General features: G+C 36.8%; 1 protein-coding gene across 8 annotated transcripts in view; it reads right to left on the bottom strand.

The window, feature by feature from the left end:
- Window positions 1–27,623, bottom strand: part of LOC117415372 (contactin-1-like) — an 88,979-nt gene that overhangs the window by 33,857 nt on the left and 27,499 nt on the right. For 4 of the 8 annotated variants that reach the window (XM_034025633.3, XM_059027490.1, XM_059027489.1 and 1 more), the window contains 7 exons: window positions 10,718–10,845; window positions 6,296–6,422; window positions 5,462–5,640; window positions 2,708–2,803; window positions 1,946–2,152; window positions 1,031–1,133; window positions 503–684 (listed from right to left, as the gene is read on the bottom strand). In XM_034025633.3, the coding sequence (XP_033881524.3) occupies window positions 503–684; window positions 1,031–1,133; window positions 1,946–2,152; window positions 2,708–2,803; window positions 5,462–5,640; window positions 6,296–6,422; window positions 10,718–10,772 (949 nt within the window). In that variant the 5' untranslated portion in view covers window positions 10,773–10,845. Of the gene's footprint in view, window positions 1–502; window positions 685–1,030; window positions 1,134–1,945; window positions 2,153–2,707; window positions 2,804–5,461; window positions 5,641–6,295; window positions 6,423–10,717; window positions 10,846–12,683; window positions 12,709–13,392; window positions 13,497–25,607; window positions 26,106–27,623 lie in introns of those variants that run through there. The other 4 variants (XM_059027491.1, XM_059027487.1, XM_059027486.1 and 1 more) reach the window with 4 other exon arrangements.

Raw genomic sequence — 27,623 nt, 5'->3', positions numbered from 1 at the left:
AAATAAAACAAATACAGAAAATGGTTTATATACCGTAGTATTATTCTTATTATTCTAGGCAGTGGGTAAAAGAAAGCTGCATTGTAGCAATATTAAAAGAGAATGGGGTCCATTTAAAAGTAGTCTTTAAAAACATAATACACCATCTTATTATATTGAGTCATTTACAGCAAATAAGTGGATTAGATAATGTGGACAGAATTAAGATTCTCTGCTGTTTAGACCATTAAAATTGACCTCACTGAGATAATCTCAAGATTATGCAGGTCCTACAAGGATGAACGATGAGGACTCTGATGTGGAATAAAGCGACTAAAATGACATTGGTAACTATTTATTGGAAGATTATATTGAGAATTGTTACACAGTGTTTTAAATGGTGTCTATTCGTTTGGCATTGAAATATGCTTCTGTTATTGCAGTGCACATAAAGGTAGGCTGGAATTTACCTTTATAAAGGATCACTTGGAGTTTTAAATTAAGTAAATACATTATGACTTACCCTCGGTATAAACTCTTGCCTGGTGTCTATCTTTTCCTTTGATGTTCAGTGCTTCACATTCATACAGGCCCTCATCTTCAACCTGGACGTTAAATATCGTGAAAACTGAACCAGACAAACTCATCTCATAGTTGCTTGGAAAGGGCGCATCGACTTTTCTCCACACAATTTTGGGATTAGGGCTAAGGAAATGGGACAGGACAGTAAGATTATCATACTGAGAAACACATTATTATGAAACACTAACTTAAACCATGATATACCAAAGAAGATGAAATCTTTTTTTTTTTCCAGTGAAGCGGATGAATCAACGTCGACTGCACTTTTCCACATTCCCTTATTCTTCACACAGGATTATCTCACAGCTGTGCCCTGATTTGTAGCTTTAGTGGCTCTTTTGACCTAATTTAGTGGGTAATATTACGTTCAATATTAGATAGTACGGGTCTGTATTCATAAACTGCAATGCGCTGACCGGAAGACTTCATGCTTTTAGAATGAGGCCCATAGTGTGGTGACAGGACTTACTTGCCAAGAGCAAAACATTCAAGTGACACGTTTTGTCCAACCAGTGTATAGGTGTCTGGGAATCGAACTTTTATGTCTGCTGGATACTTTCTCACATTCTCACCTTAAAAAAAAAAAAAAAAGTATGTGCTTTAAAAATCTTGACATAAAATGACTCCTTAAAGAGTAACTAGCGGGTCTTACGAAAAACATAGTTATACGTCCCCATGTGTTGCTACAACTGTTTAAACAATGTACCTGTTTTTTCATTGTTAACATCCTGACAACGTTTTACACTTACAAACTTTAAAGTCTGTTTCAAAGATCTTTTCAAAATGGCTGCTCTAGTGCACTGGGGTTTGAGATCCGTCCTCTATAAAAATATGAGTGCTCTAGCTTTTCTTTTCCATACTACATCATAGATCGTTATTGCTGTGTTACCTGTTTGACAATGTGGGCGATAATCCTATCAGTGCACTAGAGCAGACATTTTACATTACAACTAACGTTACAGAATAACAGGATCAGATTATTAAAGTCCCATTCCACTATTCTCATTTCTTACGAGAGTGACCGCCTGCACAAAAAATACTCACTGCCAAAATGTCCTCTCATATTATTACAGGGTGAAATTAAATCATCTCTCAAGGCATGTAAACCAGTTATTAAAAAAAAAAAACAGTTCCTCTGAAGGAACAAAGAACAAATAAGTTATTTTTTCAACATGACACTGTTATTAGATTTCTGAAAAGTAAATATTGCGTTACTTTAAATGTCTCTTTTCAAATATAAGAAATTCAGTATTTGTTGTTATGAATAAAAAAAAGTACTAATGTACATCATACCTGCATTTACATACCTAAACTTCCAGTAATTTTTTTTTTTTTTTTGCAAAAACATTATCTTCAACAATGACACTTAAGTCAAAATACTTACGTTCGTCCTGGGGAGCCAGTGAAATGAACTTGCTGAAGACGCTTTTTGCAATAGATGCACTGGACACAAAGCATGAGTAATTGCCCTTGTCTGCTGGATCCACATTTGAAATGTACAGATTGCCAGTTGTCTGAGAGACAAACTTTCGATTATCCGGTGTGATAAAGATGGGGAACTCGTTCAGAAGCCAGCGGTATGACAAGTCATCTGAAGATTAAAACATTAGAATTCATGAATACAATGTCTTCCTTGAGTAAGACGTCTAGATTGTGTCTGGTTTTGAGACTCTAAACATATATCATAAATACGTGGTGATTACCCAACCAATTAAAATAAAGAAATACATTCACGGCTAGTGTGACAGGTTAAATACCAAATTAAATGTTTTCATTGCCAGTTTGATCAAACTATGTCCCAAGTTTGAAGCCTTACGGATTATCAATATCTAAAAAATTTTTTTTAAATGCAATATAAATGTGTCAGTTTCAGCTAGATAACTAAAAACAACAAAAGCCTATGTATAATATGCATACAATTTGTATTTTGTAACCTTTTTTTAGATGATATGGTTTATATGTGCTCTCCATTAATCTGCAACACAGCAGATACAATTTTGATTGTGGTTTTAAATTTATATAATACTTAGAATGTATGTATTTCATATTTAATTAACATAATATTAAAGGCTCCCTCTTACACATGTTTGCTTATCAGATAGATAAAGAGATTAAATAAACAACTAATCAATGCTGCAAGTATTACCTGGGTAATGTGGTGGAGGTGCACAGAGCAGCACAGCGCCTTGTCCAACTTTCACAGACACTGCAGAGCGTTCTTCTGTTAAAAATGGATCAAGGTCTAGAAAAAGCAACAGCAGTTTACACATCTATAGTTAGTTACTGCAGCTTATTTGTTTTCCCACCTAGTCTACAGCTAGGTGGGAGCTGGCTGGAGTTGAAAGGTCTTATTGTCACATGATCTGAATGGAATGGGTAAGGCTGTTCAGTCCCTGCACTTCTCCAGATCAGCTCAAAGCCAGATAAAGGCATAAATTATAGAGGCAGATATATACAACTATTCAGAATAGCAGCAAACACCATAAAACAAAGAACCATAACACAGCAAATGATATTTGAAGCTACTTTTCTCTTTACATATTGTTTTACAGATGTCTGTTTTTCATTACTGATTCTTGTTTAAAAAGAGGTTGGGAGAGTATTAAAAACAACACATAGGGTCCAGGCTGGCTCAGATTTTTGAGTCTTACTGTCCTGTAATATAAATTGCTTTCAATATTGGGTTCTAACCTTGGTGTGTGCCACGCTAAATTTGAACATTTTATTTGAAGTGTAAAACAAACATTAGGATTCCATTTTTATTATTCTTACTATCCTTCTTATCATTTTAATAATCTGTGATATTAATTAAAATAGGAAAGATCTCTAAGAATGGGCTTACTTTACATAATAACTTACTGTCTAGTAAAATCTCTCAGTATGCCATTCTGTCCCAGAATTAGGCAATGACCACGTTACACGCATTCGTTCACTTGCTTGGTGGTTTGCATACTGGTTGTACTATCCAGGTTACAATTTCCATCAAAACTCACACTCTCATTTGCAGTACCCTGGATACTAAATCTCAAGCCTGGCGTGTGTGGAAGTCTGGAGTATGTAATAATATAAAGGGACACTCCTTCAATGCTGTTGATGTGCAACACCAGGAAAAATCCTGCTACAAACTGAAATGTAAATGTCAAATTTCTTTTTTTTTTTTAATTCATACATATGATGATACAAAGAGTGAACGTCAGGTAAGTAGTCTTACCTCACAGTCTTAGTAGACTTTGATTTGTAGTGTAAAGGATACTGTGACAGCACATGTAATTTATTTGTAAACACTTACTGTAGATACATAGAGTATAGGTCATTCTACAATTGTGGTGCATTCTATTCTCCTTTATGAAAAAAAAACCCATGAAATACTCGAAAGTTCATGACTTTGTCGCTGGAGGTCATGTAAAATGTGGTGATCAGTTATAGATTTATATAATATGGAGATATTTTAGACAATTTAACAAAAAGTTAAACCTGTACATGTATACTGTATTCTGCTCACTACTCTGAAAAAACAACAACAATAATATGTATTTAAAATTTCAAACGCAATGTGTGTCACTCAATATTCTGTCAGTGATGCTTCTTTTGTTAAATGACACCATTGCAAATGAATTGACACTACAACCAAGAACTTCCTGCTACAAAAGGTCATTAGAGGAGGAGCTTCATTGTTGTATGCAAGTTAAACATGCTTCTTTCATTTTTAATAATATTCAGTTTCAGTTAGTAAAATTAATGAGTAGGTTTAAGATCCAGGTATGACATTAGTGTTATGTATTTTGTGTTCAAGAAACATAAAATAATTGACAAAATGGTCTTGTTAAACAAGTAGTTGTTAAAAAATATGATTTTATTAATTTATTGCACTTTGTTTTCAATGGTTGTGGCCTATAAAAGGCCATGGTTTTATTTTCCTATAATCTGTCATTGGGGTTATCAGTCATTGGTGTTACTGTAAATGATTTTGGGTAACACCAATGACACTATTTTGATTTCAGTTTTTCATAAAATGATTACATGTTCAAAACTGATTTAATAAATATATTTGTATATAATTTTAAATCTAGTAAGCTAGGTCCAAATGATATGCAGCGGAAAAGCAAAGGCAACTGTCAAAGTCGAGGTGCTGACGTATTTTGTGAACAAAAGGCAAACCTACCTTGCACATCTGGAAATCAATAAAAGGACATGTATCAAACAGTTGACAGAAAGAGAATAGTGAAAAATGAAAACAGCAAAAGTAGAGGAGGGGATATCTATAATGACTTTTAGCAAGTTATGAGGCACTACGTTGCCACACACTTAAGTGCATGATAAAAAGCACTACGACCAGAGGGGAGTTCCAGTGTGGTTTGGCTTGATAAAAAGTGCACCATACTGTATACTTGGCTATATATGATATGGGCACACCTTTTATATATTTTTTCCAATTCTTGTGTTTCTGTAATGATGGGTTAATATCAAATGTTATAAGTTCCATTAAACTCATACAAATAATAATAATTGCTGACCCCGGATGTACCCTTAAAGTTTACCATGGTATTTTTGCACAGTATTTTATGCAGCTTTACCATACTTTTCCCGTGGCTATACTATGCACTTATCATAGTTTGCCCTGGTTTGCCATGTTTATTAATATGCTTTACCATAATTCGTTATTCTCAATGCTTACCTATGCATTACCATGCTTTCACTATGTTTTATTACACTTTGCTATGCTTTTACTATGGTAAACCTTTATAAGGGCAGTGGTTTGTAGAATGACCCATATTCTGATATTGTATGGTGTGCTATACTCAGGAGCTCTCAATACCAACAGCATGTAAACGTAGGCACTGTTTTAATTGTATAAGGTAATATCATATGAAATATAAAAACATACAGCACAACCACTTACATCCAAACTTGATGGTGACCACTCTGCTGACCACACTGCCATATATATTTTTTGCTACACACTGGTACCGCCCTTCATCCTTGCTTTTTTCTGGGTTGTTAATCATCAGGTTCCCCCCTACCATAGTGTAGTGATCATCTGTGTCTAACACAGGGATATCCCAGCCATTTAATTTCCACCTATGGAAAAAAGGAGGGATTTGAAACCTTTTTTTTGGAACAAACATTACATCAACAACAGCTGGAATCCTATTTAAATAAAACTATTATAAAAACAACAGTGACATCCTCGACAAATATAAACTGTAAAACTGTACTTGGAAGATCAAAGCATAATGTCACATATGGAGTATACAGAAAAAAATGCAGGTGGCAGAGCATTCTCTTACAGAGCCCCTAAACTGGATTGGCTTGCAACCATCTGTGAGGGAGGCTCCCTCTGTTGCTGTTTGTAAAGTAAGACTGAAAACACAGCTTTCACAGTCCTGTAAATGATATTTAATTGTATCACTTGTTTTTATTGCTCTTCAATTAACTTATTTACTTACTTATTTATACTTCTGTATTTATTACTTGGTTGTATTGTTTAAGTATTTTCATTTCTGTATATCTTAAAATATGTTTTTATTTTATTTTCTCTTGTTCAGCGCTTTGCGGCAGATTTTTGTGAAAGGCGCTACATAAAAATAAAGACTGACTGATTGATTGATATACTGTAAATGGTATTGTGCACGTTCTTACGCCAATCCTTGAGCATTCAAATACACATCTTTAGAGGCAGTCTCGCAGACACATTGGTTGCTTCACAATTTGAATGAACATCTGTATTGATTACTTGTATATGACAGCTGGGTTTCCTCGTGCTCTGCAGTTCATAGTGACTTTTGCTTCAGGAGACTCCTCTGCATAGATTGTATCAATTGGCTGCTCCTGAAATACTGGTCCATATCCTGTACCTTCCTCTGAAAAAAAGGAGGAATGGGATCATTTGTCACATGTAGAAAAATGACTAGTTTAATATTGAAAGGTTGGTTATGTGTTTGTTTGTAACCTTGATCTAGGGGCCTGCTTTCATCAGTATAGTGCTAAGGGAGTTGCCCTCTTGAAGGCCAGAGCATCATATAGAAAGTGACATGTCGCAAAGGCCTCAGAAGTTGTGAAGGAAAGAATCATTAGAGGATAATAAGGCAGATAATTCAACAGAATGTAAGTAATTCAACATAGAAAAAGAATGTCATTTAAAAATCTTTAAAATTTCAATATAGAGCTTATTTGAGGGTCTAACCACCTTCAAAAAATGCGTCCAACTTCCAGACTGTAATGCCCTCTAATTAGGGTTCCATTGCACACGACTTTCGTGCTGCTCTCCAGTTAACATTTCTATTCAAGGATATAATAGTACCACTTCAAAATGCAGAATGACCTTCATTTAAAAATTCTTCTGAGCAAGGTAAAAAGAAAATCCCTGCATTCTAACATCACAAAGAGCGAAATGACGGTTAGCGGTTCTTTTCATATGTCTATATCTTTGAGTGACAGCTGATCCTACAGCTACCAGTTATGTGCAGCAGTCTCCTTCCAGACACTAATATCCCGCGGTGTTATTATGCCATTGATTTCTATAAAAAGGAAGACAATTGCAATCGTTTCAATTCAAAGACAAAGTTCTCAGATATTTCAAGAAAACCACGTCTGATTTTCAACACACAGTTGTATTAGACCATGCAATGACTACTGTATAACAAAGTGTCCATAACTAATAACTAATAATTATAAACTGCTGAAATCCTGTATTAATGCCTTCATATATACATCGCTGAACAATTTACTTTTGGAGCAGTGTGCTGTAGTAAACAATGGAATGAATAAGTTACATACAATAATTTGCATACCAATACATGCATTGTAATCCTATGTGGTCACCTTCTGTCTAATTGCTTTATAGACTATAATATACTGTAACCTTAGATCAGGTTTTTTTTTCTTTTTTTTTGCCTGACCTGTCTCTTCACAATACTCTTTAGAAAAATGAAAGCCTAAACTTCTATTTTAGGCATAATTTAAGTGCTTTCATTAAATGTAACAGTTATTTAGTTATGTATGCAATTATTCAGAAAGATGTATTAATACTTTTGAGTTAGTATTCATAAATGACATCAGAGTATGCATTAAGATAATTAAAATATGGAAATTAATATCAGTATTTCTGGCATAAACCAGTCATTTAACAAAACAATTTCTGTCCTTTAAATCTAAACCCAGTCAACTAGACATTCATACACAGACATTTTTAATTCTCTTTTCCATGTCACTGTCTCTTTTAATTAATTATAAATGAATTATGCATATTATAATTATCTCTTGAAAAGCTGTGATATACTGATTTTACAATTCTGGTTGGTAAAATATTTATATGGCTCCGGTTTCTCTTGACTGCAGAAATATATAAAAATAATTCAAGAGGTCAAAACTATCTCCCAGCTCAAATTGAGACTCACTGGTAAAGAGAAGATAAGGTGGTGTATCCAGGCAGCACAATCTAAGGACGAAAGGGTCTATTCTGACTTGGTTTACACGTGATTTACACACTGGAAGAAGGGTTTACATGCCCATGAATGGTAAATACAATACCATATATGGGCATGTAAGCCCTTCTTCCAGAGCGTAAATTGTGCGTAAACCAAGTCAGAATAGAGCTCTATCTGCAAAATATCCTAAATCCTGCTCCAATTTTATATGCCGAATGGTTATATTTTCAATTGTAAGAAATACAATTTGGATTTTCACTTATTTTCAAGCACCTGCTGGCAGAATGAAAAGAGGCTTGAGAAGTACATTAGTTGCAGCTTTTTCATTCAGCTGGGCATAATGAAAAAAATCACTTAAGCCAGTTATGCAGGGAGGTTTTCAAATGTCAGCAGTTACAATCACATTAGTAGGAGTTGCTGCCTATCAGTATCAAAGGTATTTTGATAAGGGGGGGGGGGGGGGGGGGGGGGGGGGGGGGGGGTAAATCATATGTCTTAAAATGAACAATAAAAAAGGGAAGGATATATCCCATAATTCTAAATGCTACATATTAGAACATGCTAAACATGGACTGCTCTGGACTATGGATGCCACCTTTAACTATTAAAATGTGTCTTTTACCACTAATATTTGTTTAGAAAATCAATAGACTCCGAATGTGAAATAATCTAATTATTTGGTAACAGATTACTATTTTACTGTAATACATTTTTGCTGCTACTGCAAAGAATGTGTAAATGTGGCAGTCGTAATATATTTAAACTTCTGATTTATATTAGTTTTTAGTTGCAAAAACAAATGTACTGTATGTTACCAAAATATTGAATTAAGTCACTGTTGTTTCGTAAATGAAAAAAATATCAGTTAATAGCAGAGAATAACAGTATTTCAATAATGATAAAAGTTTAGCCTACTATTATACCAGCCAGTATTCCAATTTGTATTTACTTCAGCCTATTACAGTGTTCAAATTTAATTTACAATTAAAGTGTCTCAGCAGATGTTCCTTAACCGTAATGTGACTGATGCATAATTAGCTTACTATCTAGAACATTAAGAACAATATTACGCAATCCTGGAAGTCATTCTCAAAAAAGTTAGTACACATCAGAGCCAGATGCTAATATTTAAAGTTTTAAATATACAGATTTGTTTAACTGAAACAATGGCTGGGTTTACATGTATGTGAAAATCGACTGTGTGACACTGTCACGTGAATACATCGTGAAACAGCAAAAGAACGTCCTTTTGGCAGTGCGACTTTAAGGGCAGGGTCAGTCGCTTTCTCATGATAAAAATAACTGTAAAAACCCATGTAAACCAGCGCAGGAATCGTGCTTGTGGCTCACGAGGTTTCAGCAGTCAAGATCCCATTCTTCTGACTTAATCTCACGTAATCTCCAGCAGAAACGCCATAAAACACACACACACACACACACAAAATGTACATTTATGAACTACTTTACCACTAGGACCCCGTGGTTATACTCATACCTACAACTGCCAATGATCCTAATGAAATTACATTGTGACCTGGCTTGCAATAACCAAAGTGTGTTTCATGGGTTTAGTGTTGTTTTGTGATGGATGTTTTGTTTTTTTTCCCTTCAGGTTTGTAAAGCAGCACATTATTTTTTAAAGAGAATTTCAGTAGTGACATCAGAGTGATGTTATTGAACGACAATAACATTCACCAATGTGTTTGTTTGAAACGTTCTGTGCATGATATCATTTTCCAAATGCCCTTAGAAAACTAGATATTATTCATAAATAGTCTCATGGCATACATCTTCTTCCCACAACAGATAAAACGACATATACTATTTATCTATGCATAAAATATGCTACACTAAACACAATTATTTTGTAAAAGTATATAGCTTTCAGCTGCAAGATATTTTAGATTACATCTAACCTTTCCTAGTCCCATTATGTCAACTCTGTATATTTGTATGCCAAGAAAAAAAAAGCCATTTTGAAGATGTTCTTCCAATTATAAAAAACAATGGATTGACATTATACCAGATTATTCTTAAAATACAACTCTTATCTGGAATCCATAAAGCCGCATCAAACTGAAATCATGGGCAATGGCTGCATGTGAGTTAAATAATAGAAGAGCTACACTGCGGCTTGAAAGTGCCCTCCAGCTCCAGATCAGTCTGGTACTCTATTTCTATTTCTCCTTTACTTCAGTTGAAAAGCCAGGAATTGATTTCACTTACTTCTTGGTGGTACTTGTCAAGAACAAAATCACATACCTGTCCAGACAAAGTTCTTCAGTTCCCAGTAGCCAAAAATGACACTGATTCAAAACACTGTTTTGTTTTTTTATAATTACTATGGCGTAGTGCAAAATTATTCTGTAAACATCATTATTGCCTTTTTACTGAGCCGTGAATTACTTTCAATATGCATTAGCCAGAACAAAACACCGTCTAACAAAGCACACAATGACAAGCCTGGAAAATAGGAATTCGTTCTTTATAAGACAGCAGATGTGAAAGAACATGTGAGGTTGGCAGCAGTATTGACTGTCCTTTTAATTTCCTCTGTTGCTATTGTTCTTCTGCACTGCAGCCCATTTTCATGAAGCACTACATTGTTTTTGACAATCAGCTGCAGCTTTGTGCTCAAAGATTACAGTAATCTATGAAAGATGTACATTCTAGCCTTGATGTAATTGACTTTTGAAAACACACTTTTGGTTAAAAAGCCCATTACTTACCAGCATGGCACAACATAAATGACAAAGCAACAAGGTGTAAGGTCAGGGGTTGCATTTTCTCTGTTTTCTAATGAAACTGCATCAATTTTCAAGGTTTGAAGTCTTGTATTCTGCTTAAACTTGACTGTCTGTAAAATTAGAGAAAAAAAAAACAAGTTTAAGTACCATGATAATACAGTTCTTTCAGAAATTGTTTTGCACAGTATGCATTAGTTTGTATGTCTGCTGACACCTTACAGTTACATTGATTACAAACACTGCAGACCACAAGGCTAAGACACTTTTAGCTTTTGAGGTACATTAAACCAAGTAAGGTACAGTACAGTTTAGCACTTACACTGTAATCCACACAGGCACAAAGTGTGCAGATGTTTATATGGGGACAGAACCTCTCTTAGGTAATCCGGTGCCAAGCCATTTAGTGCTTTATATGTCAATAGTAAGATTTTAAAATCCATTCTAAAACACACTGGAAGCCAGTGCAGGGAGGCCAACACAAGAGTTATAGGTCTGTTTCTTTGTTCTAGTGACAACCCAAGCAGATGCATGCTGAGCAAGCTGCAAGCATGATAAGGCAAGATGCGGGAGCTCAGCAACTAAAGCATTACAATAGTCAAGTCTAAACCAAACAAAAACATTAATCAACTTCTCAGCATCAGACAAAGAAAGAAAATACATAATTTTTTTTAAGTTTTTTTTTTACGATATATTTTTTTTAATGACTGCACAAATTTTCAATTGCCAAATGTGTGGCGTTATGCCCAAAGCAAACTAAAAGCTGAATGTTTCTTTGATCATCAGCAGCCTTTCCCACTTGATTTGCTGCCTCAGTACCCTTTTGCTCTTTTCCATTTGCTGTTTCCGCTTTGACTTAATTCTTAACTTTCCACGTCATTTATTTTACTATCATGGATCTGCGGTACATTGTGTTGTGCTTGGTGTTTTTTCAAAGATTCTGTCGTTTTCCAACCTTTTAAATACATGTTTTATTTCAAACATATGTATTTACCAGTACTTTCTCCTTCTAATTAATTTGTATCTACAGTACCACCTCCGTAGCCTGACTGGCACTTCGCAGTCAGTGACATACAAATGCATGAATCTGGCATGGGGCATGTCTCAAAAGACAAACTATAGGTATTCTGCAAATTAAATGACTGGTGGCAGTTTTCCTCAATAATCTAGCATGTAATCTCTCATTGGGTACAGTATTTCACTTGTGCACTGTAGAAGGCCTGCACAAGGGTTAACAAATACATAGAAAATACCTGAAAAATGCCAATACTCTTAACAGTAATAATCAATTAGATACAAATAAATAAATAAGCTGGTTTAAAAGGCCAGTAAGTTACAGGGCAAATCAAGGCTCAATGTTTAAAAACACACCTGCTGAGTAAAAAAAAAAAAAAAATGAAACAGAGTTCACTACAATACAGTATATTACATACTTATAAATTCCAAACGTACGGTCACTACTGTATGATTAACATGTTACCCAAATTAAAAATATTAAAATGTACTCGAGTTATAGTGGACACAAACTCTGTGCTGAAATCAAAAATAACAATGTGTACCAGTCATCAAAACCGTACAAGTAAATAACATCTTTTTAGCGTGTAATAAAGAAAAAAAAAACACCCATCTAGGTTTACAATATGTTTCTGGTGAGGACACAGCATACTTCTCTTACTGTGCTTCATTACAAGGACTATGGTACATGATTAACTGAATGCATATGACTGTTTACTAGAAATCTGCCTTTGTCAAAGTAGGGGCATTAATGTACACACAAAGGGATGTTAAGCACATTTTCTACATAAAGCAGTGCATGTGTCCACACAAATCAGTGAACGAACAATGTACAATTTACGAGAAGATGTTAATGTCCACATTTACCATGTCTATTGTATAACTGTAAAACACATGGTTCAGTCTGGATTGTAAAATAAGAAGGTTTTCAACTTACCCCTTATGTTCTATATTGTGTAAAATAACACAGTCTTCCAGAAAGACCCCAGTTTTAAAGTGTCACTTTAGAGGCACTTTGTATTTGAAAATAACACGCACCACAGATTATAAACATATGAAGCATTTGTAAACATTTCTAACATGAAAGGAAATGCAATTCCTCCCTGTCACGTGAAGACACTCCTCAACATACTGCTTAGGCTTTGCAGCTGGAGACTAGCACAGTGGGGATTTCATCTTCAAGCTGCTGGTTTCCTAGCAACACCTTTTCAACAAGAGCAGTTGTATTTTTCCTTTTTTTATATGAATAAACAATGCAAATTAGAATACTCTTAAACAGACCCAACTTTCATGCTTTCACTGTAAATGTTTCAAGGATTCAAAAGGAGATATTGTTCTAGCAATTATTTTAAATCAGGGTGTTATGAAAATAACTACCCCAAAACGTAACAGGTTTCATTTATTTGCACGCTAATTCTCACAGCAAACATTGAACTGTTAGGGTTCTTGGCATGTGTTAAAGAGAGGAAATTACCGTAGGGGCAGACAAGCAACGCTGGTGTGGTGTGGTGGTTCTCTGTCCTGCTATTCTATAAACTCAGTGATTGAGGGTAAGGACAAAAGTAATGAAACAAGTAAAAAAAATAATTTGAAACTGTTTCTCTGACAGAATCTGTTTATGTTGGGCCCCGAAGACGATGACTCACTTGGTAAAGGCGCGACCACCTGGTGTGCAGATTGGAATCATATAGTCAGGGGAGTGCAGGTTTGCTTCCTTTCTGTGCAAAGTCGGTGGTCTTCCTTGGGGATTCTACAGTGTAAGAGAGGCAAAATCGACAGTATCTTTTCAGCATGCTACAGCAGACCCCACTGGCCAGGCGTCTGGTGAGCTCAGACATACACATGCAGGGATGGCCTTTGTCCTCCAGAGGCCTGTTGTTTGCCAATGTCCACTCTCAAGCTCATGCGTGTTAAGAGGCAATTGGCTTAGTTATATTAGGGATAGGAGGGAACCCACTGACCTTCAGTTCTCCTGAGCTGTTATAGGGAAGCGCAATTAGATATTCTAAACTGGGGAGAAACCCATGGATAAAATAATTGGGCACTCAATTTAAAAAAAAGATCTAGTTGTATACTGGTTGTATGCCAAGGGGTTACAGGAAATACAAGGCCACTTATGGTCGAGAAAAGTGTCTCCCAGCAGTGTTGTTCTGAAGGTCACTGACTTGTAACTGATATTATGATGAATTGTATTGCTCGGAAAGTCAAAAGATCCTTAGAGTAGTGGTTAGGGCTCTGGACTCTTGACCGGAGGGTCATGGGTTCAATCCCCGGTCGGGGAGACTGCTACTGTACCCTTGAGCAAGGTACTTTACCTAGATTGCTCCAGTAAAAACCCAACTGTATAAATGGGTAATTGTATGTAAAAAAAATAATGTGATATCTCATAATAATTGTAAGTCGCCCTGGATAAGGGTGTCTGTTAAGAAATAAAATAATAATAAAATGTGCATATGTTTTCATTCTTTGGGCATCAAAATGCTTGAAATACTTAACCATGTACAGTAAGTTTATCCAACATCATAGCACAAAGATACCAGTACTAGCAACAGCAGGCTCACATATGTTATCAATATACCAAATAACATCTTGCATTTGATGGTGACTGTTAATGGAAATGTCATTTTTTTACCATACCAGCAGTAAATAGTATTAAGTCCCATGCTCTGTTTCTTCAATTAAACAGAGAACATCAATTAGTTGCACCTATATTGGTTTCTGACATGCCCTGGCTATATAGAATTACCTGTATGTAATTGTATATACATTAATGTACCAATTTATTTATTTATTTTGCTCTACTGTATGATCAAAGATATGCTAGTCTAAACAATACAGAGACACATTCCAATCGTTCATTACTGTTCCTAAAATAATTGAATAAAGCACTGAGAATCAACATGTGGTTGCCAAATTAAGTGTGATAACTGTCTAAAGTAAAAAAAAAAAAAAAAAAATCAAGATTTCCATTACACGAGAGTAGATGTTAAAACTTCATACTGATTTGAACTCGGCTCTCGCCAAGATAAGCACCAACTAAGACGTAGCTTTACAGTAAATTAATGTGATCCATCTGTGTCTCTGTCCATTTGCGTTTCCTTCCATCTGATGATGTAGATAGCCTTCTGTCTGGTGTTGATGGCTGAAGTGTAATGCTAGCTCCAGGGATCAGCTTATTTGCCTCCCTGGCGCATCAGCACAATGGGTAAACCCGGACTCTCCATCCTCGCTGTTCCGCTTCAGAGGCTAGTTGAGCATACCACAGTTTCTTCCTCTACCAGGTGGTATCTGGTCGAAGGTTAGTGGTGGCAATCTCAGGTGGAAAAATAAGCCGTTGACCAACATCTGCCAGCATTTTCCAGTCTCTAGCAGTTTCCAGTTCTTGGTGGTTGCTCTCCTGGGTGGAGGAATGTTGACTTTTGTGTGTAATGTTTTGATGGACCTGGTGGCAACTTATTGGTCATGTTACGCTTGTCTTCCAATGCTAAGGCCAAACATCGCAGCACCTGGTCATGGCGCCAAGTAAACCGTCCTTGGCTAAGAGCCACCATACATCCTGTCAAAATGTGCCTTAATGTTTCAGGTGATGAACACAAAGGACATGAGGGATCCTCTCCTACCCAGAGGTTTAGGTTCTGTGGTGATGGGAGAACATCATATGTTGACCTGATGAGGAAACTGATCCTGCTCTGTTCCACATAGGTCTTGCCAGCCATAGGTCTTGCCAGCCAATCTTGCGTTGTTCCACACTCTCCCATCTCATCCATTCTCCTTGCTTGGCCTGAGAAACGGCCTTTACGCACCTCATCCTCTCCTCCTGCTTTTGCACCTCGTTGACTACCAGCTTCCTCCGTTGAGCTGGGGCTGCCTTGTGCCATGTAGGAGGAGCTGAACTGAGACCAAGACCCCCTCTTCCATGCTGAACTTGCCCTATGATATCACCAATTCAAAGGGCAGCCTTTGCATCCTCCACAGCTTTCTTTGCCGCCCACTTTCTTCCAGTTTTCAACACAGATGCTGCCTCCCCATAAACTCCTCGGTTAGAGCTGAGACTGGTAGCTGCAGTATTCCTTTACCATAAAGTCCCACTCTGCTGAGGCAGCGTGGAACTCCCAACCATTTCCTGATGTATGAACTGATTAAAGCTTCAAGCTTCTCTACTGTTGTCAAAAACACATTAATAAATGCAATAGTGGAAATGGCTTGGGGTGTTAATCAAATTATCAAAGTAAAATTGTTAATATGCCATTCCCCAACCAGAACCAATAACAATACAACCCCTGTAGCTTTAAACATATAACATTCAGCATTGTACTGCACTGACACATTTTAATACTAGAGATACCAAACATTTTAGTTTTAAACTAAACAAAACCAAGACTCACTGGCCCTTCTTTGCTTCCCCTTAAGTACATTGTTTATGCATGATACAAGGGAGAAGTTCATGATACAAGACAGTACTGTCTTTTCATATAGTGTCTTAAACTAGAACGTGTATCAGCCCTCAGCTACTACCCTCCAGACGGCAGCTGTATCTCTCAGCTTCCTGCTCTCTCTCAATGTGACTCCCCAGTTCTACAAACTCTAACTTGTCAATTAGCCAATTAAACAGAGGTTTAATAATTTGCTGTAAGTTGCCTATTGCTAGCATAAAGTGAGCTTAATTCAATAGGTGCCACCTTCTGCATATGAATTATTACTGTATATTTAATTTAAATATATCGGTACTGTATGTAAACATACATAACAAGAAATCTGGTTAGGTATGAAACACGGACAGTTTTTCAAATAGTAGTATAGGACCAAGCCCTTTCCAAACGGCAGTTGCATACCACCCCCGCCCCCCCCCCCCGCAATACTATGGGGGTCATCTATCAAGCTTTTGCGACGGCATTAAGGCCATAGTGCCAAGTTTACGCCAGGCTTAAAATTGTCCCGTATGTATCATGACACTTTTGGCAAGTTAAGTCAGTGTTAGCACTGCCAAAATGCGCTCCGCTGTGCAATGAGCTCCGCCTCTCATTAGCCATGCACTTTAAGGCGTGTCAAGCCTTAATTATATGCATGGGCAAATTGTAGATGGGGCTCATTTGTAAATTAAGTCTGTGATATTAAAATTAGATTTAAGAAGAGGCAGAACAGCTGCGCCAGCTCCACTAATAAGTCAGATTTCAAATTGGTCTTATTGGGGCGCAAAGAAAGTCAGAAAGCAGCTGATAGGAAACAGCATTATGGCACCAGTCATAACATATTTCTTATGAAGGAGAGTACCGGCTCCTAACCTTCCTGAACAACCCAGTAACAGAGGGAGAGTGCTGAGAAGAAGGGAGAGTATTTACGGTCCGCATTACGCTTTTTGATCTCGATACCGGTTATTTCATTATGTACAATTGTTTGTATTTGTCGTATAATAAACTTGGTTCATTACATTATCCTCTTCATTATGTATATTTGGTTTTATCTGTTGTATAATAATAATATAATATGAAGTCACTTTGTCAACACAGGTCATTTCTGCCTCTCCAAATGAGCTACCTGGGCTTTAGTGGGTTAAAACCTGTACATTTTATTTAAAACACAGGTTAGCCCATTTTGAACTGTAATTTCTGCCACTCCAAATGACCTACCTATTGTTTAATTGAGGTAGCCCATTTGGAGGGGAGGCGCTATTTTTCAGATTAGTCTGTTAATCTGTGCTACCGGTAGCCCATTTTTGGCACCGGCGCAGCGCACTTAAGCATTTAAATGTGGCAGCTTACGCCATGCCTAATTCATTTTGGACCAGTTAATACATTCAAGATGGGGTAAAATTTGTGCCGCAGCAGAGTGCTGCTTTACACTCCGTCAATTTAGCAGTGCGTTGATCAGTCTTGATACATGTCCCCCCATGATTTACATTGTACTTCTCATGATACAGTATGTCTTCAAAAATACATTTAGAAAAGACTAGCACACCTTACTCTATAAAAGATTACAAAAGTAAAATACATCATGGTAAAAGCATAGCAACATGTAGTAAAGCACGGTGAGGCACAGGCAAGCACGGTAACATAGTAAATTGCAAGTTTACTATACAGATTTAACATTATAATATCATGTATATTTAAAATGGCTATGGGATATAACTTTTAGTGATCATTACTGTAGAATGATTGACAAAGCTTGGTGCCAGTCAGTCTTTGGCTTCAAATAATTGAGTAGGATTACTGAATTGATTTGTTGTGCAGCATTCTGCACCAGCCATATACAATATACCTTCATACAATATATAGTCAGTCCAGATTATAGGAACAAACCTTTATCCCTGTCCATTTAAACCTTTTTTAAATGGACAGGGTGTGCAGAGCATGCACAGAATGTAACTGTCAAAGCTGCAGTAGGAGATTTACAGAGATTTGGGTTAAGATTCATGCGCAAAAACAATGTCGGCTTAAAAGCACTGTTCTCAGATAGCTAGCGTGATCGTCTTGCATATTAATGAGAATAAAAACACAACATCAATTACAAAACAGAATATGTAAAGTAGGAGACTTAATAAAATACCTAGATGTTAATTATTCATGCCAGGCCATTATGGTACAGTTGAGAAATATCATTTTTTAAACGGTCCGGACATACACAGACACAAACTCTGTATTCTGCATGTACCTTAATATTTGTACAAAAGATACTTTAGGACCAGTAGTTATAGAGCTGAGGTATTGCCTTACATGACTATCTCCTTTACACCGCAGGGGACAGTCTCTTACCAACTCTCACTGCATCTTTTATCCCTGAATCAGACCCCTTGCCATGCTATACTATTTGCTACCAAAATGATGCTGCTTGCTAAAACAGTTATTATACATGAAGGGACTGCTGTGGTACAGGTGATAGTACTGGTGACTAAATCATACTTAAAAAGACAAATTCATTCCATTGAACAGAGAGATATGTCTAGACTACTCAACTCAGTCAACCAATGGGGGGGGGGGGGGGTTCTATATTTGTTTAAAAAAAACACATTAAAAAGTAATAATCATACTAAATGTTCAGTGACGGACCACCCATTTTAAAGTTAACCTCCAGTGCCACTGTTAGCAACACTGTCAATTTTATTTATTTTTTTAAAATGACCCAGTCAACTCTCTATGACATCTAAAGGTCAGGCTGGAGACAATCCCTAGAGTTTGTGATTATGGAGACCCTGGTTGGCCAGCTCATCATAATCTACTTGTGTTATAGTATTTGACTTTGTTATGTAAATTGTAAACCAAATGGAAAGCTGAACAGATAGCAGTGACAAGAACAACTAAACTGAAAGATTTATATCTAAATATAAATAGTCACTAGATGGCAAACCATGACCTTTCAACAATACAGTCATTACTACAATGTGATGCCAGCACTTATATACTGGTAGTGTATTTACTGAGAAATAGATTGGTCTGGAAAAAGACATTATATAATCGTTTTGAGATTCAGGTTTTATAAGGGAGCTCCTCTAAATCCCTTGTTTAGAAACATACAGGATATTAATGCTTGTGACAGAGTTGCCATCTGCCGTGTGGGTGTGTGCATTCGCTGCTGAGTGACAGGCAGGAGATCGAGACGGAGGTTGAAGTTGAAGTTGATACGCCCCTGCTGGCGAACAGAATTTATTTACATATCAAAACACTGAACAGCTCACGTGACACTACCAGCAATGGCAGCGCACGGAGCACATACAACACAGTGTACGAAAACTTTGCTAGGATCTACAATATCTGAACCAATCTTCTCTGTTCAATAATAAATTAATGTTGCTGAAGAGCTTAATCATGGTGGATAAACGGTTAGGACGGATATGTGACGGGCGGATACATGACGGATTACTGTAATTTAGCATTTTTTATGTTGATACTGTGCATTTACAGTGGCTTCTATGGTTAACTATCTTGAATTATGTTTATGTTTTACCATAGTTAGCGATGCATGTTTTCAGTAGGATTTTACTTTTCATTACAAAGTGACTGCAGTACACCAGAATGCTCCCACAGAAAGAAATGCAGTGTGTGGCAGAGCAGGGCTCTGCCCTTAGAAATACTGGCAGGGATGGAGTTAAATTCTCCTCCCTGCCCAGGTTGATTGCTTCAGGTAGGAGCAATCCACCAATTAATTATTCAATTAAGGTATCAGCCACCTGGCATAAAAGGAGGCCTCAGCCTTCCATTTAGGGAGGAGAGTTCTAGAAGGAGAGGAAGTCACTGTGTGTGTCTGTGTGTGTCTGTGTGTGTCTGTGTGTGTCTGTGTGTGTCTGTGTGTGTCTGTGTGTGTCTGTGTGTGTCTGTGTGTGTCTGTGTGTGCAATCCAGTGAAGGCAACGCCCAGCCTGTCACACAGTGCTTCATGGAAAGTGAAGGTGTGGCCATGAAGTAGCTGAGGAATGTGATTGTAGCAGTATCTCTGCAGACAGATGATAATGATGTCAGGAGAAGGATGGTCAGCGTGAGCGAAATAAATGGCATTAAACATGCATGATGTCACAACTGTCTGTCACACTGCAGATTGGTTATTTCCAGAGGCAGAACAAGCTGTCTCTGTCTGAATAACAGCATCTGCTGTCTCTTACCGGTGACTATCTCTGTGCCTGTGTCTGGTGATGATTAGCTGTGGGTAGCCAGCAAGTTATGAATGCATCTTTCATTGCAAGACTTTTCTTATTTTCTTATTTTGTTTTATTTTGCTTTACAAAATAACCATTGTGTTATTTGTATGACTAATTGTTTGTTTGTTTTTTTAACTGTTACCAAATTTCTACAACAGTTTGACTTTAAAGTACAAACTCCACACTTACAAATAATATGGTCAACTGAACACACCACTTGAAACTGGAAACAGTGCTTCTGGCCTTAAGTTAAGCCAACCCTGTAATGGGCTATCGCCTGTAATTAAATGGGGGACAACCCTATAATTAACATGCATTTCATGAACAAAATAAAATGGTTTTCAGACTGCTGTCCACTGTAGCAACTGATTTGGACCCATATAAATGATAACTGATAAATCAGATATAAAACAAATAAATAATCTACATTGCTTAAGATACTAGATCTTTGGAAAGAAAATTAAATTACTATTAATATAAAATGTAACTCCTGCCTACAACATGTCCACAGCAATGTAAGGATGTTAGAGATGCATACATTCTAAATGCCTCATTTAGAAGATTGCTGTGGCTGGGTTTGGCCCAGTACTGTATGTAAATTAATGATGCATGTTTTGAAGATCTTTGGCAACATTTAGTTAAAGAAGCAATATTAATTTCTAACCCCAAATAAAGATTCTGAGGATCTTGAGATTCAAGCCTAGTATTATCATAATTGGTACATAATGTTTAAGCCATGTCTTTCACTTTCTACTGTAGATATTGTAACTAAGACATTGAGAGAGTATCTATACCCAATCCACAGTAAGGCTTTGCCTCACAGTCCAGACTTCAGTAAAGTTTTGTGAATGCATTGTCAGTGTACAATGTGCAAATTAAAGTGAAGAGAAAATAACCATGCTATTGAACGGCCCTCCATATTCTTTTTAAATCCTATCAATATATATGACCTTTCAACTTTTCCAGCCCCGACTACTCTCTTTTTATATTCACGTTGAGTAGAAGGAGCTGGAACCGTTGAAAGGTCATATTGTCATGAATCAAGTAAAATGAGGACAGTGGTTCAGTGCAGATATTTACAATCTCCAGTGATGCTCAAAGCAAGCTCCAAGGTAGTTAAAAGGAGATTTGGAGAATCTTGGAGAATATAGTAATTCTATATTGGAACAACAGAACCCAGATCATTTGGAATGACTACACACATTATAAAACAGTACTTGCTCTTGCATGTTTTACTTTTTATTTAATTGTAATGTTTTAAATAAAAACAGACAAAAACTGTATCTTTTATCTTTAATAAACAACTCGTCTAGACTTTGAAACAGTTGTTTGATCCAAAAACAAATAGCTTAGACATAGCTAGAAATCTGGTGGGATTTCAGTAAAAGATGTTATTGGCTTTTGTTATCATTTAGAATAAATTACTAGAGACCCTTAATAAGGAATACTATTAGGGTTTGAATTTCTGTTAGTCTAACTTAAAGAAAAGAAAAAAAATAACATTATATTAAAATATCCAAATTCACAGGAGTTCACATTATAGCGGAAAAGAATGACCCCTCAGCCGCACCAAATATCTGTCACTTTTTCAACCCAATGGCAATATATTTTCCACAATAATCAGTATTTGTATATTTTATTGGTTTTAACTTGTTCTGGACTTACAGTAGTGTGAAGTGGTTTCCACAAAATATGCTATATTTGCAGGTCTATTGAATCATACTTTCATAGAAAGCTATTTTTAGTGCTGGTTTTAGAAAATGGAGGACAAAATGGTACCTTATACTTGTTAAACAAATGTTTCCGATAATAATTTATTTTTACTCCATTGTACTGTGAAAATGTTCAATCAGTATATTGGTTCCAGACCTCTGAGTGGTACAAATGCTGGGCAACCAGCACTTCAGTATCCAGACAGATATTTCCTCCTTTGACCTTGGAAACCAAATACCTCTAGTACATGGGACTTTATCCTGCTAATGCAACACAGTTCTAGAATCTTTAGATCAGTGGTTGCCAAATTGTGGGTTGGGGATCCCTGGGAGCCACAACATGATTTCAGGGTCTCAGCACATAGAGATATTGTCTCCCAAATGACTTGACACCTGGTAAACCAATCTCCCCTATTCTGGAGATAATTTTATTTATAATTTATAACACTGCATTTAGGTGCTTGGGGTTTATTGAGTGGGGGTTCTCAGCCAGGGTGTCTAAGTAATGGGGAGCCGCGGGCCAACACAGTGTGGAAACCTCTACCTTAAAGCATCGTCTGTAGTACTGTCACAACAAGCAAGCTTGTTGTGACAGGCCAAAGAGAGGTTGTAAAAAAAAAAGAAATAAACTCTGCAAGACTATTTCCATATTTCTCAGGTACTATAGGCCAGTTATATATATGTTTTACCCTCCTCCCATATTCTTTGTACTTTCAACTAATGTACAGTAATTACAAACTTCTTATGCAGCACAGTACATATAAAGATGTGGCATATTTAAAGTTCCATAAAGCATTTTCATTAAAGTCATGAATCAAATTCATAAGCAACTGCTTGGTGCCATAAATCCTTGATTGTCAGATAAATGGTCCATACAACTTGAATAACCCACTGAGTTTGGGAGGTCCCTCTGAACAAGTTGCCTGAATCTCAGTGCACTAATTCTGAATAAATCAGTTAACTGAGCTGAAAGAAATAGTAATAAGCCCACCAGCCATTTGGTTTAAAAAGGAATACAAAAAGGAAGAATGTAACTAAATGCAACATGCTTTACAAACTGTTTGCTTGTCTGTTTCCCTGTGTCTATAGCATCACTCATAGCAATCAGAAATTCTGCAGAAAAACTAGAAGAAACAAATCCTAGGATTACATTTTAATGATGACGCTGCAATATTTAGTGCGGCTTTCAAATTGACTGTCTGATTTATTGTTTGGTACTTACTTTTAAAAAGCTGAATAATTCAAAAGTAATGCAACAGTCAAGTAGTTAGGCGTTCACGATTTATATTTACTGAACCAATTGTTTCAACTATACCTGCATGTTTATACCCCAGGAACTGAGCGGATCAGGGTAATGCAAGACTATTCTACTCTAGTTTTGTTGCTTTAACAACCAAGGAAGATGCCTCTGAATGCACTGACACAATAATCACTGTGCACGTTCTAGAGTATTATTTTTGCAATAGTCGAGGTTATAGTGCACTCTCCTCATTGTCCAGCTCTTTAATGTCCTGGACTTCTGCTGCTGCCAGAAGAATCTCTGTCCTGTAAGAACACCACATTAATTTTTCATGGTGTCTCTTCCACCCATCTCATTGTTATATATCTCTTCCACTCTAAGGATTTGAGCATTAATAATGTATTTAAAGATATACGGTTGCTCATCATTGACACAGCACAGATTTCCATAGATGCTCCTACAAAAGATTCTCATTTTTAAATTCAATAAACCAACAGAGCTTTGCATATTAAATATGTGGAAGCTACAACTGAAGGTTTTAATGTACAAAGCATGATGTCTTAATGGGTTTTATCTTCTGGTATTTTAGTACAACGGATAACCGTTCTGAAGGCTAAACATAATAAAATGATAGATCCTTATCTTCCAGTTCAATACTGGGGTCAAGTACAAAAAAATAATGTATCTCTTGGCATGTTAATATAAAATAATTGTTTCTGGTGATAGGAATATCCAAGGCTCTTACTGCAAATGTAAACAGTTGAACAGTGGTAAATGTTGTAGGATCACATGTATTAATTAGATTCAAATTCTTGGTTTGGGAGTTGGTGTTTGAGAAGACCACATGAATTTTATGACAGGGTAGGGATTCAGTGTTTTGGGATAGGGTAGAGGGTTTGCTAAGATGGAGAGAGTTATCAATCAAATCAAGATAATAAAATCTCAGCCACCACCCCTTTATTGAACATTTTAACGGCAGCTGGAGTAATGGATATGGTTTAATTGGATTTGGGTCCTCTAAGCAGAGACATAATATGGCACCTTTGTCTGGCTGCCAATATGATGCCTCAAAAACAGTTCCTTAGCCTTCATTTTGTTTGAATTTTAGTATGCAATATTATCCCTGTTGGTTTTACTACTACTGGTACTGGAATTACTATGCAAGAGTAACAAAACTGCAGTAGTAAATATGAATTTGTGTGACTAACTGCAAGAAATCTGCTTCATATAAGAATATGAAGACACGTTTTACCTGCCCGTCTGAAATTGTAGCTACAGTTATATAACCTAAAGCAGTCATTGCTGCAATGCTATTAATCGCTTCCTAGAAGAAAAAAAAAGTATATTTTATAACAAACTTGGCAACAGTGTAATTTTTTGTACTATTTAATTTGCAGAACATATGAAGATTTGTTGCATTTGTTTCTTCAAAAGCAAGTAAATTGAACATATTCTAACAATATCTAAATATTTAAACGTATGTAGTAGTGGTCATAAATGGCTTTTGGTGGATTTTTTCAAGAACATGTGTTTTTTTGGTACCAGTACAAAAAGCAGCAGTGACTGCTTACTGTACCAAAGTTCATGTATATATTAAAAAAAATACATTCTATATTACATGCAGCAATATGCTACCTAATGTGCCAAAGCATCTGAAAGGACAACAGTTTAAAAATAAAAACATCAAAGATGCTTCATAAAATCAACCTATTTAATCTTCTACACTTCCATGCTGGTTTATAGGTGGAACTGTGTTTTCTCAGTCTGAATTGCAAGCAAAAATGTTTTTTGTCCAAGGTTACTAGATGAAAGTTCAAACAGATTAATCAAACTAGATATATAGATACAGTAGATAGATAGTCAGACAGATATAGATAAACTGAAATAAGGAAAGTCCATGACTGATACTGCGACCTTTATAAAGGTCAGTATTTTAGATTCTACACCTATAAAAATTATTGTACATACTCAATAAGTATAGCAAAAATAAACCAGTATGTGTCTATACAGAAATGTATAGTGCAGAAATGAAACTAAACATTATTTACATTTTTAAAAATGAGAACTGACCAAAATGTGCTGTAATGGTCGGATCTGTAATACTGTGCTGTGCACCTGCAGAAACAATATTGCAGCAGCAGGCATCACCTTAAAATCCTGACTCTGCATTCTCATGGAGGGGTCCTAGTCAATGTTAATACCACCACACTGCATCACCAGATCCCCACCTCAGCACATTTAATCTCCTGCAATCCTACAACCGTCAGAATACAAATCAACTCACCTTGTAATGCCTCTGGATATGAAAAAGAGACACCGTGCCACTCCCATGTAAATATTCCACTTTCAGTGTAGAGCAGGGAGATTGTTTTGTATAGTCTATCCTGCAGCAGCCATCAAATTAAAAGGATTTCAAGCTGTGACCTCAGAGCAAAGCCCAGCCCAAACAGCAACTCCCAGCCAAATGCAGAATCAGGGTGGTTAGGCAGCAGGAATAGGATTTCCGCACTGTATGTCGTAAATGCTTGCTGACCAAAATGCTTAGCAAAATAAGACTAGGGATTTTTTTTTCAGTCTCCTTGAAAACAAAGGCATCAGAACTACTGCCACTTGCCTGCATGAAACTCTGAAGTCCTTCTCTGCAGTCTCTTAATGCAAGAAGCAATCCCTGCTCTCTCCACAAGTCCCCCTCTCACTGCTCGGAGACTAAAGAAACAGCATGGCATACATAATTTATGCCGTCTATGTTCCTGCATTCACTGGTGAGCCAGCCCTGTAATGGGCTATTGATCGCTCTACTATTACACTATTCAGGAAGGAGGTAATTGGTTCACTGCAACACACAATATTCCATCCTAAATCTGGCTTTGGATGTTGGTTTTACAGCACTGAGACACAATCCAAGCTCAGATCATGTGTGTTCAGCACGCCACTGCTGCATTCACTGTATCTCTGCCCGTGCTGCAGCATCAGTATCTCTCATTAACCCCTTTTCTGCAGTCATATCCTATGTTCTGATTTATGAAGAGTAGACACATTTTACAATTTTAAAAGGATTGCTCTTTATGTTAAACTGTTATCTATGCGAGAGAGTAAACTAAATAGATGCGTTCAATTTGCAACAATAGTAACTGTCAACTTCATTACCATGTTCTATATTTTCTATTATCAATGTGTCCTGGTGTTTTTTAGTATCTGTGCCATAATCTTTATACAGCTTACTATCAATCCATTTACTTGACTGGTGTTTTCATATATAGGTCACCATTTGTATTAAGCTGCCTGATGCGGATGAATACAGACGTTCATTAAATAAACCACCATGTTATGGACAAAACAAGAGGCACCAAATTACAGTGAACATTTTAAATGTTGATTATTTCAGATATTCTTAATGATTTTCTGATACTTATCACATATTATTTTAAGTAAAAATGATAATCAATTCAAATATCTGTTTAAGCATTTTCTGTTGTGAAATCATCCCATACAGATATAGTATTAAGAGTATGAAAGGGATCCAACATTTATTTATATATATAAATGCAGCTGGCTCTTTGAGCTAATATATATATATATATATATATATACACACACACACACACACACACACACACACACACACACACACACACACACGTTATGGACCGTTGCCGAATTCGGGCAGTTGTCGTAATGCCCGGGCAGTTGGCGTAGAAACTTTCAATGTCTTTGAATATCCCTAGGGGCACTGTCAGATCCATCATTGTAAAGTGGAAACAGTTTGGCACCACCAAGACACTGCCTCGATCAGGCTGTCCCTCCAAAGTCAGTAGCCGTGGCTTAAGGAAACTGCTGAGGGAGGTCACTGTGAGGCCTAAGATTACTTTAAAAGAACTACAGAGGTCTCTGGCTGAGACTGGGGAAAATGTTGACTGTTCAACAATTTCAAGAGTACTCCACAAACATGACCTGTATGGGAGGGTGGCAAGAAGGAAGCCACTGCTGAAAAAAAGCCATATGATCTGCCACATAGCTTTTGCAAAGAAACACTTACAGGACACTGCACTCATGTGGGAGAAGGTTTTGTGGTCTGATGAGACCAAAGTGGAACTTTTTGGTCTCAATGTTAAGCGATATGTGTGGCGTAAACCAAACACGGCACATCACCCTGCTAACACCATCCCTACAGTAAAGCATGGTGGTGGCAGCATTATGTTTTGGGGATGCTTTGCAGCGGTGAGGACAGGGAGGCTTGTGAAGATCGATGGAAAGATGGATGGTGCAAAATACAAGCAGATCCTGGAGAAAAACCTGTTCC

The sequence above is a fragment of the Acipenser ruthenus genome, chromosome 7 (genome assembly GCF_902713425.1).
Source record: "Acipenser ruthenus chromosome 7, fAciRut3.2 maternal haplotype, whole genome shotgun sequence".
Taxonomy (NCBI): Eukaryota; Metazoa; Chordata; class Actinopteri; order Acipenseriformes; family Acipenseridae; genus Acipenser; species Acipenser ruthenus.
Note: the sequence above shows the minus strand (reverse complement) of the source record. Positions and strands in the feature narration are given on the sequence as shown.